Here is a 14,741-nt window from a genome sequence, read left to right as displayed (position 1 = left end):
TATAGGAACAGGAGTGTGACGCGGTGTTGATGCGCTAGGTTCCATTATAGGAACAGGAGTGTGACTCGATGTCAATGCACTAGATTCCGTTATACAGCATGAGTGTAACTCAGTGTTGATGTGCTAGGTTCCGTTATAGGAACAGGAGTGTGACTCAGTGTCGATGCGCTAGGTTCCGTTATAGGAACACAAGTGTGACGCGGTGTTGATGCGCTAGGTTCCATTATAGGAACACGAGTGTAATTCGGTGTCGATGCGCTAGATTCCATAATAGGCACACGAGTGTGACTCAGTGTTAATGCGCTAGGTTCCATTATAGGAACATGAGTGTGACGCGGTGTTGATGTGCTAGGTTCCGTTATAGGAACAGGAGTGTGACTCAGTGTTGATGAGATAGGTTCCATAATAGGCACACGAGTGTGACTCGGTGTCGATGCGCTAGGTTCCATAATAGGCACACGAGTGTGACTTGGTGTCGATGCGCTAGGTTCCATTATAGGAATACGAGCGTGACTCGATGTCGATGCACTACATTCCGTTATACAGCATGAGTGTGGCTCAGTGTCGATGTGCTAGGTTCCATTATAGGAACACGAGTGTGACGCGGTGTTGATGCGCTAGGTTCCGTTATAGGACACAAGTGTGACGTGGTGTTGATGCGCTAGGTTCCGTTATAGGAACACGAGTGTGACGCGGTGTTGATGTGATAGGTGCTTGCACTCACACCAGCCACAGATCCATAGAGCTGGTGTAAGTGTGACCCATATAAGACATGTGTTAGTAGGAGGTTTTGTCTACGTGTTGTCCATCTGTAATCCCCCTTGCAAATACATGCTAAGCACTTAGTGCTGGAAACCACGACCAGACTACTGACACCAATGAAAACCTGGTGCAAATTCCCGGATGTAAAGTAGGCGCGGATCCCCCTAATCCTATAACAACTTGCATAAACTGCAGGAATGCCCCGACCCAACCATGCTCTTCCCATGACCATGCCCCCTTTTCAGGTCCATGCACTAGGATTTACACGCACTTCTTTATATAATACGCCTAAAAAGATGTGCATGTAAACTCTTAATTATTGCCAATTAGTGACGATAATTGCTTGTTGTCACCCAATTATTGGCACTGACTGGCCGGTTATTCAGTTAAGTTGTGTGTGCGCCAAAATTTACATACACACCTCAAAGTACCATATATAGTTATATATATTATTATTATTATTATTTGTAACATTTATACCCCACACTTTCCCACTCACTGGCAGGTTCAATGCGGCTTACATAGTACGTCATGTTAACAAAGTGTTATAAAATGGATGCAGCTATAATATTGTAAGTAGAGAGGTGATCATTTATGTGTGGATAGGTAAGATGGGCATAAAGGAGGAAGGAAGAGTTGGGAATTAACATGTAGATCAGTAAGTGAAAATGTAGGGAGGGATAGGGAGGGGGAGTATTAAATTGTGTAGGAAGGGGTAAGGAGAGGGATGTTATAGAGGAAAAAAATGGGGAGCATATTCTAGGTTCTGTTTATAATCTGGTAAAATTTAAGTTAGGTTATTTGTGTAGGCTTGCTTGAAGAGGTAAGTTTTTAGTAGTTTTCGGAAAGGTAAAAGGTCATTGACTAATCGAATGGATCTTGGTAAGGCATTCCAAAGTTGACTGCCTACGACAGAAAAGTTGAATGCGTAATATGTATATAATGTCTATTCTAAGTTAGTGGCAGAAGATACATATCTATGCCAAAATGGACAGCACCACTTAACATATGTATTATTTGAGATTATTTAAACTAAGACATTTGTATGGCTGAATTCTGACCTTATGTCCAACATTTGCAACACTCAGCTCATGTGAGGCAGATTAGTGGAGCTCGATTGGGTGATAATGATGCATTCACAGGAAGCTAGCTGGTAACTCTTGTAGGATAATACTGCTGTGATAAGGAGAATTTTTATTTGTACTGTTACTCACTGAAACTCTAATACCACAAGCTCTTCACGAAACCACCGAATCTCAGGAGTACACACAACTCATTTGGGCCCCTTTTGACTGTTTTTAGAATATTCAGGATCTGACCCTGTGTGTGAAGCTTAAAGGAAGTTTACACTGGAGTATGGGGTCTCTAAGAGAGGGATAATTGCGAAATGTGACTGCGTGATGGAGGTGCCTGCCTACCCCTTCCTTAGGACAGAGGCCTTAATGTAAAACAGGGAGCCCCAAGCTTCTCAAACAAAAAGTGTGAACAACCACATAAGGCATTTCAAGTCATGGACAAGGTAGGGTGCCCTTCATAAAGAGTTTTCTAAGCAAGAGGCAGGAAGGAGGACCATGCCAGGCCTGTCCAGTGGATTTCAAATGCAGGAAAAAGAGACAGGCAGTAGGAAAGGTCCCCTCTGCTTTCTCCTGCCTCTGATCTAAAACAGCTGTAGTAAGAAATGAAACTCTTATGACATTGTCTTGCCCATAGCAGTTAAGAGACTGGTACACATCATGGAGTCTATAACTGACAAGATATTGCTCAACCAAAATGTTGCAACTGCTTTATTTTAACATGAAGAGGAAGTACAGGAGTGAGCTTATGAGAGCAGTAGGCAGGTAATGTAGGCTCTTCCCTCCATCCTTGACACCTTTGTATCCATAGGAAGTTCGACATGACCCCTTGATTTGTTCATAGGAGATGGGTTCATCATCAACTATGGTGTTGGCCAAGTCTTTCTTCACCTATACAAGAAATGAAAGTATGTGAAAGATCAAGGAGAAGAGATTGCACAGCATCACCTTCAAAAGGAATGGAGTCTTTACTTCAGGATTAGTGAAATTCTAAAACGAACTTTTAGAACAAAAAAAGGTCTGTGACCTTGCAATCAGAAATACCATATTAGGTCAGACCAAAATGGTCCATCAAGTTCAACGTCTTCTTTCCAACTATGGCCAATAAAGGTCTCAAGTTTCAGGCAGGATCCCAATGAGAAGATCCATCAAACTGCGCAGAATATCCATCCCCCAGCTATATGGATCAGAATCTCTTTTAATCCAACTTGAAGAGGAGAAACCAATCTGGTTGCTCATGGTTTACAGAGCACCTCGTAACAACACATTATCTGTGCAAGAACTCCTAGACCTGATTACTCAAGTGACCCTGAATTACCCTAGGCTGGTGATCATGGGAGACTTCAATCTACACATCAAAACCCCAGATACCACCACAGCTGCCTTTCTGGACACGATGACAGCACTAGGAGTTACACAGGTGATCAATTCTCCAACCCTCAAAAACGGTCACATACTAGACCTGGTATTCTACAAAGGGGTGGATATCCCAGAATTCTGGGATAACAGTATTGAAATAACACCCCTATCATGGTCAGACCATTTTCTAATTGAATTCTCCCTAAGTGACCACCTGAAACAAATGGCACCTCCCAGAGTTTGGAAGGAGATCAGAGACAAAAAAAAGCTGACCACTGAGAATTTCCTAGAGGCCTTGGACTATCCACATGTAGATGAAAAGACAACACTGTCAGAACAAGTTGACATCTTGAATACACACTTGGCTAAGACCTTAGAGAAAACAACACCACTAAAAAAGGTCTTATGCCCCACTCACAAACGCTCACCTTGGTTTTCTCCAGAACTTCAGATCCTTAAACGCGAAGGACGAAAACTGGAAAGGAGATGGCGCAAATCTCACCTGGATGAAGACAGGCTAAACTGCAGGAAGCACATGGCAAAGTACCGCCAAGCCTTAACAGCAACCAAAAAACAGTATTTCTCTCAATGCATTGCACAGGCTGCCAATTCAACCAAGCAGCTGTTCAGTATAGTAAACAGCCTGCTGCAACCCCCACAACAGAACCAGCCTGCCCAGTCTAAAGTGAACTGCAATGATTTTGCTGCATACTTTGCCAACAAAATTAAAAGTCTCCACCAGGATTTACAGGCAATCCCACCCAGTGCCCAACCAGTCAACCAGAGGTGCACAAACTTGCCCCCTCCAAACAGAGACAGATGGAACACTTTTAACCTAATGACAGAGGAGACCCTTGACAAAATCCTAAGAGTCCTTTGACCAATTACCTGCTCCCTCGATCCCTGCCCATCAAAGATAGTGCAGCAGGTAAGTATGGGCCTCTCTTTCTAATGGTCAACTACCAACAACATTAAAAAGGGCAGTGGTTCGCCCTCTGCTGAAGAAAATCAACCTTGATCAGGACAAACTTTAAAGTTACAGGCCAGTATCCAACATCCTGTTTCTAGGGAAACTCATAGAACAAACAGTCTGTGTTCAACTCAATGAATGGCTAGAAAAAAGTAACTGGCTAGATCCATGTCAATCTGGATTCAGACCCGGTTATGGAACAGAAACAGTCCTTGTATCCCTGCTAGATGATCTCCACAGAAACCGAGACAAGGGATTCGCCTCAATGTTAGTGCTGCTAGATTTCTCAGCAGCTTTTGACACTGTGGATCATGATATCTTGCTAGCACGACTGACAGAAACAGGTATCAATGGAACAGTACTTGCCTGGTTCAGAACCTATCTATCAGACAGGCAACAATCCATAATGATTGGCAGCAACTCATCACCACTATGGGCACTGACCTGCGGGGTACCACAAGGATCGATACTGTCACCTATTCTGTTCAATATTTACCTCAAGCCACAAGCTGAGCTGATTCGGTCAATGGGCACTCAGATCTACATCTATGCGGATGATGTGCAGCTACTCATACCCATTGAACTTGATTTACCTACAGCCTTGAATAAACTGATTACCTGTCTAACATCGATTCAAGAATGGGCTAAACTCAACAAACTTTGCCTGAACCCAAGTAAAACCGAGCTTCTCTGGGTCCCTAACACAAGTGGATACATACCTGACATCAAAATCCCTTTTGGGAAGTATGAACTCCCCCTCAAATCACAAGTCAGGAACCTTGGAATACAGATAGATTCAACACTTACTCTGATTCCCTAAATCAAAGCAACCTTCAAGAGCTGCTTCTACTATTTGCGACAGCTATGCTGCCTCTCTCCTTACATCAAGAAGGTAAATCTTATCCCAGTTGTGCATGCCATGGTAACATCAAGGCTGGATTACTGCAATGCACTATACAATGGTCTGACTACAAAGGGCCTGCACCAGCTCCAGTTCATTCAGAATGCAGCAGCAAGACTCATAGAAGGTTGCAAGCGACGTGACCACATCACACCATTTTTGCAAAAACTTAGGCTAAATTTAAAACTCTATGTCTGATCTTCAAGGCCCTGAAAGGAAATGGTCCTGAGTATCTAAAGAATAGGATGATCCTTCACACACCGCCAAGGACACTAAGGTCCTCCCAAGGACTTTCACTAACTACACCCTCTCCAAAAGACATTACATGATGTGATACCCGCAAGCAAGCCTTCTCCGGAGTAGCCCCCACACTCTGGAATGCATTGCCTGAAAGGCTCCGCTTAACACAAGACTATCTCTAGCAGGTGAAAGCTTGACTCTTCAACCAAGCCTTTAATGGAAGAAGTAACTAACTTGTTAGTCTCACTCACACACACAAAAGGAGTGACTCAGGCTGCATATACTGCAGCGGGACATGTTTATCCACTCCTCCATGTGCAACTTTCTTCAAATCAGTCACCTTACTTTCTAATTCTTCCTACTTTCTTACCCATCTGTATGTTACAACTTTGCTTTACCCTTCACTACCAATTATAATGTTCTAGTACATATTGTGTTGTCATTGCAAGTAGTATACCATGCCATACTTTGTATTGTTACTTGAATATTTTTACTGCTGTAATTGCCTATTGCTCATGTTTGATCTATTCTTACTGTATACCACCTTGAGTGAACTCCTTCAAAAAGGCGGTAAATAAATCCTAATAAATAAATAAATGGTTTACGGACCTTCCCTCCACATTTTCCAGTGACAAATTCCACAGTTTAATTATGCATAGAGAGAAGAAAAAACTTCTCTAATTTGTGCTAAAGGTGCTATCATTTAGTTCAATCATATCTCCTCTCGGCTATTTGTTCTCCAAACTGCAACATCCTAACCGCTTTAGCCTTTCTGTTCTATCCTTTTATCGTTTTGGTTACCCTTCTTTGGAACTTTTCTAGTTCCATTATGTTTTTCTTGAGATGACAGCACAGAAGATGGCTTATATCAGTCCTCTCAATCAAATGGTACAAAACTAAACTCACAGAAAATTAAACAGATCCACTTTATCATTATTTAGGGGATCAATAGAAATCAAACAAAATAAAACATGGAAAAGAAAATAAGATGATACCTTTTTTATAGGGGAAAAAGGGACCTCAGACATCGCAAGATTTTAACCACCAACCTTTTTGTATTGGTAACATAGTAACATAGTAGATGACGGCAGAAAAAGACCTGTACGGTCCATCTAGTCTGCCCAACAAGATAAATTCATATGTGCTACTTCTTGTGTATACCTTACCTTGATTTGTATCTGCCATTTTCAGGACACAGACCGTAGAAGTCTTGCCCAGAACTAGCCCCATTTTCAGGACACAGACCGTAGAAGTCTTGCCCAGAACTGGCCCCACAACCCAAACACCAGCCCCGCCTCCCAATCTCAGCTAAGCTTCTGAGGATCCCTTCCTTCTGCACAGGGTTCCTTTATGTTTATCCCATGCATGTTTGAATTCCGTTACCGTTTTCATCTCCACCACCTCCCGCGGGAGGGCATTCCAAGTATCTACCACTCTCTCCGTGAAAAAATACTTCCTGACATTTTTCTTGAGTCTGCCCCCCTTCACTCTCACATCATGTCCTCTCGTTCTACCGCCCTCCCATCTCCGGAAAAGGTTGTATTGGTAACAAAGCGTATCTTTAGCGACAATTCATTCACTGGTCCCAAAACTACAGTGACCAAAATCCCTTCAAAAACGTGAGAATTTACTAGTGAGGCACTTATCATAAAAGATAGACCCTAATAGGTACCCGTTTCGCCAGTCCTTCACCTTGGCTCACACAATCTGGCTGGATGAAGACAGAAGCTATAAGGGGCAAAAGCTTTGGCAACATGATGTTTCTGGACCCTTGTCAGCTGTAGGAGCTTTCATATTTCAGTTTGAATTCCTCTTTGGATGGTAGAGATTTCTGAAGTTCATAGACTCATACAGAGATCTGAAATTTTGACTCCCAGGCAGTCGAGCTAACACCTCAGAACTGCTACAACATTTGGAGTGTATAATTAGACTGCTTCCCCCTTGGAATCAGAGGTAAAGAAAAAGCCCTAGAGCAAGCAAGTAACTGATTTGAAGATTAGAGGAGAGTCAACAATAACTGGTTGGAAGCCTAGAACCCCCTCTTTTCAGGTACTCCACATATATTTGGATTTAGCAACAGTTGTACACCAGACTTCTTGAACAGGCATTCACTTTCTATGGTGCCTCTGATGAGCCTTTCTCACAGTGAGCTAAAATTTGGACGTTATCTGCATACAGATGACATTTAAATCCAAGTTGGTCAACCAAAAATTCAAACATTGAACAATGGTCAGAATGAGGATTATTGGGGTAAACCACAATTCAAAGTGAGAGCTACAAATGTACCATTCCAAAACAACAACAACAAACAGATCAAGACCACATCATAAAGCCACTGGATTAAAACTGAAAGGTCAACAGCATCAAAAGCCAATATTAAATCAAGCAAAATCAAAAGAGATTCTTGATCCTTATCAGCAACCATCAAAACATGTTAACATGAAGTTAACATGACCTCGGTTCCACATCCCTTTTGAAATCCCAACTGAAATGGATGAAGTTCATAGGCGTAGTTTGACTGTTTCATTTGGGGGGGGGGGGGGGGGCAAAGGATGGGCGGAGCATATTAGCATAGTCATTTGCATACATACATATGCAAATGAATATGCTAATATGGAGGAAGGAATTGAAATTTACAGGCAAAATATCACAGATGCACATTTCAAAAAGCTGACATATTTCAATTAATAAATTCTGAATAAAATACTTCTATCTACCTTTGTTGTCTGATCATTTAGTTTTTCTATTCGCTTTGGTCCCAGTGTCTTCTGTTTTATGCAGTGTCTTCTTTCCAGTAGGCTTCCCTCTGCTCCCACCCCTCCCAGTCCCATCCATCTCTTGCTCCTTCCCTCTGCTTCCCACCCCTCCCAGTCCAATCCATCTCCTGGTCCTTCCCTCTGCTCCCAACGCTCCCAGTCCCATCCATCTCCTGGTCCTTCCCTCTGCTCCCAACGCTCCCAGTCCCATTCATCTCCTGGTCCTTCCCTCTGCTCCCAACGCTCCCAGTCCCATCCATCTCCTGGTCCATCCCTCTGCTCCCCACCCTCCCAGTCCCATACATCTCTTGCTCCTTCCCTCTGCTCCCCACCCCTCCCAGTCCCATCCAGCTTCTGTTCCTTCCCTCTGCTCACCATCCCTCCGCCCATCCATCTTCTGCTCCTTCCCTCTGCTGTGCCTGACCTCTCCCAATCCCATCCATCTCCTGGTCCATCCCTCTGCTCCCCACCCCTCCCAGTCCCATCCATCTTCCCTCTGCTCCCCACCCCTCCCAGTCCCATCCATCTTCCCTCTGCTCCCCACCCCTCCCAGTCCCATCCATCTCTTGCTCCTTCCCTCTGCTCCCCACCCCTCCCAGTCCCATCCATCTCTTGCTCATTCCCTCTGCTTCCCACCCCTCCCAGTCCCATCCATCTCCTGCTCCTTCCCTCTGCTCCCCACCCCTCCCAGTCCCATCCATCTTCCATCTGCTGCCCCCCTGGAAAGGTCCAGGATCGTGGACTCCGTTTACCCCCTCTCTTCCTCCCTCCTTCCGGTGCAGGCAGCAGTCTTCTTCAACCTTTCTGTGCTCCTGGCAGCAGTAGCGACGTACACGCTGCCTTCGGGCTGCCCCGGAAGCCTTCTCTTCAAGTTCCTGTTCCCACCTATGCGGGAACAGGAACTTGAAGAGAAGGCTTCGGGGCAGAGCCGAAGGCAGCGTGTACATCGCTACCGCTGCCAGGAACACAGAAAAACTGAAGAAGACTGCTGCCTGCGCCAGAGGGAGGGAGGAAGAGAGGGGGTAGACGGACACGCTCGTCTCCGTCTGCTTGGCTTCCCTGCCCTCTCTGTCTGCGTCCCGCCCGAAAGGAAATGACGTCAGAGGAAGGCGGGACGCAGACAGAGAGGGCAGGTAAGCCAAGCGGACGGAGACGAGCGCGTGCCTGCTTGTTTTTTTTTTTTAAACTACTGGCGCGGCGGCACCTCGTCGTCGTTTGGGGGGAGCATTGCCCCCCCCTCGCCCCCCCAGTCTACGCCCATGATGAAGTAGCTCTCTTGAATCACAATAATCAACTTATTGTTGAAACACAACATTTTCAATACATTTTCCCGAGAAAAGCAGATTAGAAACTAGTTTATAAGTCTAAGGATCCTCTAAGTGCTTGTCACTGTTTCTCTTAGAAACTGATTTACCTACTGCCTCTTTTAAAGATTAACCATCACTCGTAACCAGGGGACAATAACATGACTTAGAAGCTAACCAACAGCTTTTCAGTATCTAATTCTGAAACTAAATGAAAAGATAAGAATGTGAAAAGAGCTGCTGAACCTACAAAGCTGCTTATGCTTCCCTTAGCCGGAGTATCCTCAGTTTCTTCATACCCTGTAACTCATCATCAAGATCCACAACCCCACTTTCCTAGGATTTCACTTGACCATTCGCCTCATTCACTATAGCTGTCACCTCCTTTCTATCCATGGACTCATCAATAAGAGACTCTTAACAGCGTCAGTCTTAGACTTAAAATAGTCTGAGCAGAAAGGAGAATGGGGACTTGCTGCCGCTGCAGGCCAGTTAGAGACTTTAATTGCAAAAAGCCCCTTTGTTCTATTCAATAAAGCCCCTAATCGATCTGATAGATAAGTTCTTTCAGCCTCATCAGTAGCTTCTACATGGCCTTGCACCACTCCCCATCATCTTCAGATCTGGATTTCCTCTATCTCTTCTCAAGCTGACATTTCAGTTGTTTAAGGCTGAAAAGAAATGTAGTTTTGCTGGGCAGCTGAAACAGTTATGGCTCCACCTGTATTTATTTTTTCCTTCTTTTGCCTTATGTAGAGATTCAGGAAAGAGTTGGACTTAAACATCTGATTTTCTCTTTGATGATGACGAACACTTTGACCAACGCTGGAAAGAGCAGCGCAGGAGGCTCGAATAGGAGTAATTGCACTCCCGTTCACAAGACTGATTTTAGAAAGAAGACCTCATGATCAGAATACAGGCTTAGAAGGCAGGAGTCCTCTGTTCTAACTCCAGCTTTGCAAGTTAAGGACCTGTGGAACTGAAAATGAATGCCCAAATAAGTAATGGTCAGGAGAAGCTTCATGCCTACAGTAGCATGCCGACTAGCTCATCCCACAGAAAGCCTTCTGTGATGTAAAAGCAATGATCCTACATCTCACCTTCTCCACTGCCTCAAAGACACGCAGCAGGTTCAGGGCCAGCGCAGCTTGGACTTCTTCTTCTGTCCAATTCCTCCTGAGTAATTCTGCCACGAGATCTGGGTATTTGGAAACATCTTCCAGGCCCTCAGGAACACTGAAAAAAGACAAAACATTACAGCCACATCATAGAAAATACAGTTTATTAGTTTTATATATTGCAATTTAATAATCTTATCCATAGAAAATACAGTTTATTAGTTTTATAATCTTATCTTAGCTGGCCAAATCCAAAGGCCACTACTCCATCCTCATCCTCCTCGATCTTTCTGCCGCTTTTGACACTGTCAATCACGATTTACTTCTCGCCACACTGGCCTCATTTGGGGTCCGGGGCTCTGTCCTCTCCTGGTTCTCCTCTTATCTCTCCCACCGCACCTTCAGGGTTCACTCTCATGGATCTTCCTCCACTCTCATCCCGCTATCTGTTGAAGTTCCCCAGGGATCTGTCCTTGGACCCCTTCTCTTCTCTATCTACACCTCTTCCCTAGGCTCACTGATCTCATCTCATGGCTTCCAGTATCATCTCTACGCTGATGACACCCAGCTCTATCTCTCCACACCAGACATCACCGCAGAGACCCAGGCCAAGGTATCGGCCTGCCTATCCGACATTGCTGCCTGGATGTCCAACCGCCACCTGAAGCTGAACATGTCCAAGACCGAGCTCCTCGTCTTTCCACCTAAGCCCACTTCTCCTCTTCCCCCACTCTCTATCTCAGTTGATGGCACCCTCATCCTCCCCGTCTCATCTGCCCGCAACCTCGGAGTCATCTTCGACTCCTCCCTCTCCTTCCCTGCGCATATCCAGCAGACTGCCAAAACCTGTCGCTTCTTCCTTTTCAACATCAACAAAATTCGCCCTTTCCTTACTGAGCACACCACCCGAACTCTTGTCCACGCTCTCATTACCTCTCGCCTCGACTACTGCAACTTACTCCTCACTGGCCTCCCACTCAGCCATCTATCCCCCTTCATTCAGAACTCTGCCGCACGTCTTATATTCCCCCAGAACCGATATACTCATATCACCCCTCTCCTCAAGTCACTTCACTGGCTTCCGATCAGATACCGCATAAAATTCAAGCTTCTCCTCCTTACTTACAAATGCACTCAATCTGCTGCCCCTCACTACCTCTCTACCCTCATCTCCCCCTACGTTCCTGCCCGTAACCTCCGCTCACATGACAAATCCCTCCTCTCAGTACCCTTCTCCACCACTGCCAACTCCAGGCTCCGCTCATTTTGCCTTGCCTCACCCTATGCCTGGAACAACCTTCCCCAATCTCTATGCCAAGCCCCCTCCCTACCCATCTTCAAATCCTTGCTTAAAGCTCATCTCTTCAATGCTGCATTCGGAACCTAACCTTTCGAACATATAGGTTGCCCCAATCTGTCTGACCTATCAGATTAACTGTACATTTGTCTTTTAGATTGTAAGCTCTTCGAGCAGGGACTGTCCTTCCATGTTAAATTGTACAGCGCTGCGTAACCCTAGTAGCGCTTTATAAATGTTAAGTAGTAGTAGTAGTAGTAGTAGCTGTTCACAGAAAGAATCCCCTATGTAGTGGAGACCTTTCACTATACTTTATTCAACTCGATGGCTCGCTGAACCAGTTAGCTTGAAGCAAGTAACAAAATTTAAAAATAAACAAAATGTCCAACTTATAATACCCACCTCAATAGCATAAAATCCCCCATATTAAGTAAACTTACTTAAAAGCCAAATTATAAAACCTATAGGACCTAAAGTGGTGAACTGGATTAGGAACTGGTTGACAGACGCCAGAGAGTGGTGGTTAATGGCATTCACTCAGAGGAGGGAAAGGTGAGTAGTGGAGTGCCTCAAGGATCTGTTCAATATATTTGTGAGTGACACTGCCATAAATACATAAGTATTGCCATACTGGGAAAGACCAAAGGTCCATCAAGCCCAGCATCCTGTTTCCAACAGTGGCCAATCCAGGTCACAAATATCTGGCAAGATCCCCAAAAAGTACAAAACATTCTGTACTGCTTATCCCAGAAATAGTGGATTTTCCCCAAGAGTTCTCCATAGTACTTGAGTGTAAATTGCAGGTTCTGTTTTGAATATATTTATAACTTGCTTTCCTCTAACCTCCCCTCCTTTACCTCCCTACTTTTCCCTCCTCTGTTACTTATATATTGATATTCTTTGATATAACTATTTGATTATTCCTTGTATTTTGCATTTCTTATCCAGCCAAGCCCAGCCAAGTCCCTTTCAGTATCCTGTTCCAGCCAAGCCAAGCCCATTCCAGAATCCGGTTCCAGCCAAGCCCGCTCCAGAATCTGGTTCCAACCAAGCCCAGCCCGTTCCAGAATCCGGTTCCAGCCAAGCCTGTTTGAGAATCCTGAATCCTGTTTGAGAATCCTGAATCCTGTTCCAGCCAAGCCTGAATCCTGTTCCTGCCTTGTGTATTGTCTTGTTTCTGTTGCCTAGCTCCTGCCCTGCATTGCCTGTCTAGTTGTGTTTTGTCTCTTTCAGTCTAGTCCTGTCCGGATCCAGTTCTTGCCTTGTCCTTGTCTTGCCCTTTTCTGGACCCAGTTTTAATCTACTTCCGTGTGTTGCCTTGTCTTGCATTTCTGGGTCCCAGTCCCAGTTTTAATCCAGTTCCGAGTTTTGCCTTGTCCTGTCTGGGTTCCAGTTCTGGCCCCTTTGCCTTCTTTTCCTTGCCTTGTCTGGATCCAAGTCCTTGTTTAGTCCATTGTGCTTAGTTATCTCTGTCCTGCCTGTGTCGAGTCTGTTAGTTTATCCTAGTCCAGTCTGTTCTGATTCCTTCCTGTGCCAGCCCCGGTGATTTGTCTGCCAAAGCTCCAGCTTTAGTCCAAGGGCTCACCATTCCTGACAGTTGTGACAAGTACAGCGTACCAGCACCTTTTTTTCCCTTCCCTGCTCATACCCCCATCTCCCGCCTCTCTCCCATGGCAACTGCTCCGCCCCTTCTGCCTCGCATCACCATATGCCTGGAACAGCCTTCCCGAGCCCATACATCATGCGCCCTCCCTGCCCATCTTCAAGTCCTTACTCAAAGCCCATCTCTTCTCCCTTGCTTTTGGCGCATAACCACCTTCCCCACTCATGATACCCACACTGACTACATAGTTTGTAACCTTTTGATTGTAAGCTCTTTTGAGCAGGGATGGTCCTTCCCCATGTTAAACTTGTACAGCGCTGCGTAACCCTGGCAGCGCTATAGAAATGCTAAGTAGTAGTAGTAGTAGTAGTAGTAGTAGTAGTAACTGCTGCTTTTCCCATTGAGCAGCAGCAGCAACAGGCAAAGCAAGGAGCAGCAGGCGCGGGGTTGCAGTGCTAGGACACACGCTGTCGGTTCTGCTGATCTCCTGCCCCAGAACAGGAAGTAGACATTAGAGGGGCAGGGGATCGGCAGAGCCAACTGTGTGCGTCTGAGCACTGAAGCCCCACACCTTTTACTCTTTGATTTGCCCACCGCTGCTGCTAGTTGGGAGAAGCAACAGCAGCTGCAGGAGAGATGCTAGATGGGTAAGAGGGGGCAAGGAGAGATGCTGAATGGGAAGAGAAGGGACAAGGGGAGAATGCTGGATGAGGAGAGATGCTGGATGGGGAGAAAGGAGGAAAGGGAAGATGCTAGATGGGGAGAAAGGGGGCAAAGGAAGAGATGCTGGATGGGGAGAGAGGAAGCAAGGGGAGATGCTGAATGGGAGAGAAGGGGCATAGGGAGAGATACTGGATGGGAGAATGGGGAAAAAGGGAGTAATTCTGGATAGAAGTGGAGAAGATAGAGGGGGCAAATGCTGGATGGAAGTGGGGAGGAGAGGGGGAAATGCTGGTTGGGAGTGGGGAGGAGAGAAAGGGGGTAAATGCCGGATGGATATTGGGAGGAGAGGAGGGGCAATGCTGGATAGAAGTGGGGAGGGGAGAGAGGGGTAAATTGCTGGATGGATATTGGGAGGATAGAGGGGGAAATGCTAGATGGACATGGGGAAGAGAGAGGGGCAAGCTGCAGGCACAATCAAAAGAGGGGGAAATGCTTGATGGAAGTGGGGAGAATGCTGAATGGAACGGGAGAATACTGGATGGAAGTGGGGAGGAGAGACGGGCAAGCTGTAGGTAGACAGAGTCAAAAGAGGGAAACTGAAGTATGGATAGTAAGAAAGAACTATATGTGGACAAAGGCAGAAAATAAAATCGAAGAAAGCTGAAAGGAAAAGGGAGAGAGAAAAATGACAAACT

The 14,741-nt window shown here is 45.5% G+C and overlaps 1 protein-coding gene across 1 annotated transcript in view; it reads right to left on the bottom strand.

Annotated features, from left to right (window-relative positions):
* Positions 1-2,517: 2,517 nt before the first annotated feature.
* The window catches only part of DPEP1 (dipeptidase 1), a 58,966-nt gene continuing 46,742 nt past the window's right edge, over positions 2,518-14,741 (bottom strand). Inside the window, exons 9-10 of the mRNA XM_030204609.1 lie at positions 10,466-10,601; positions 2,518-2,726 (exon numbers count right to left, since the gene is read on the bottom strand). Coding sequence (XP_030060469.1) covers positions 2,547-2,726; positions 10,466-10,601 — 316 coding nt within the window. The 3' untranslated portion in view covers positions 2,518-2,546. The remainder of the gene's footprint in view (positions 2,727-10,465; positions 10,602-14,741) is intronic.

Source organism: Microcaecilia unicolor, chromosome 5 (assembly GCF_901765095.1).
Source record: "Microcaecilia unicolor chromosome 5, aMicUni1.1, whole genome shotgun sequence".
NCBI classification, from domain to species: Eukaryota; Metazoa; Chordata; class Amphibia; order Gymnophiona; family Siphonopidae; genus Microcaecilia; species Microcaecilia unicolor.
This window is presented reverse-complemented; position numbering and strand designations above follow the sequence as displayed.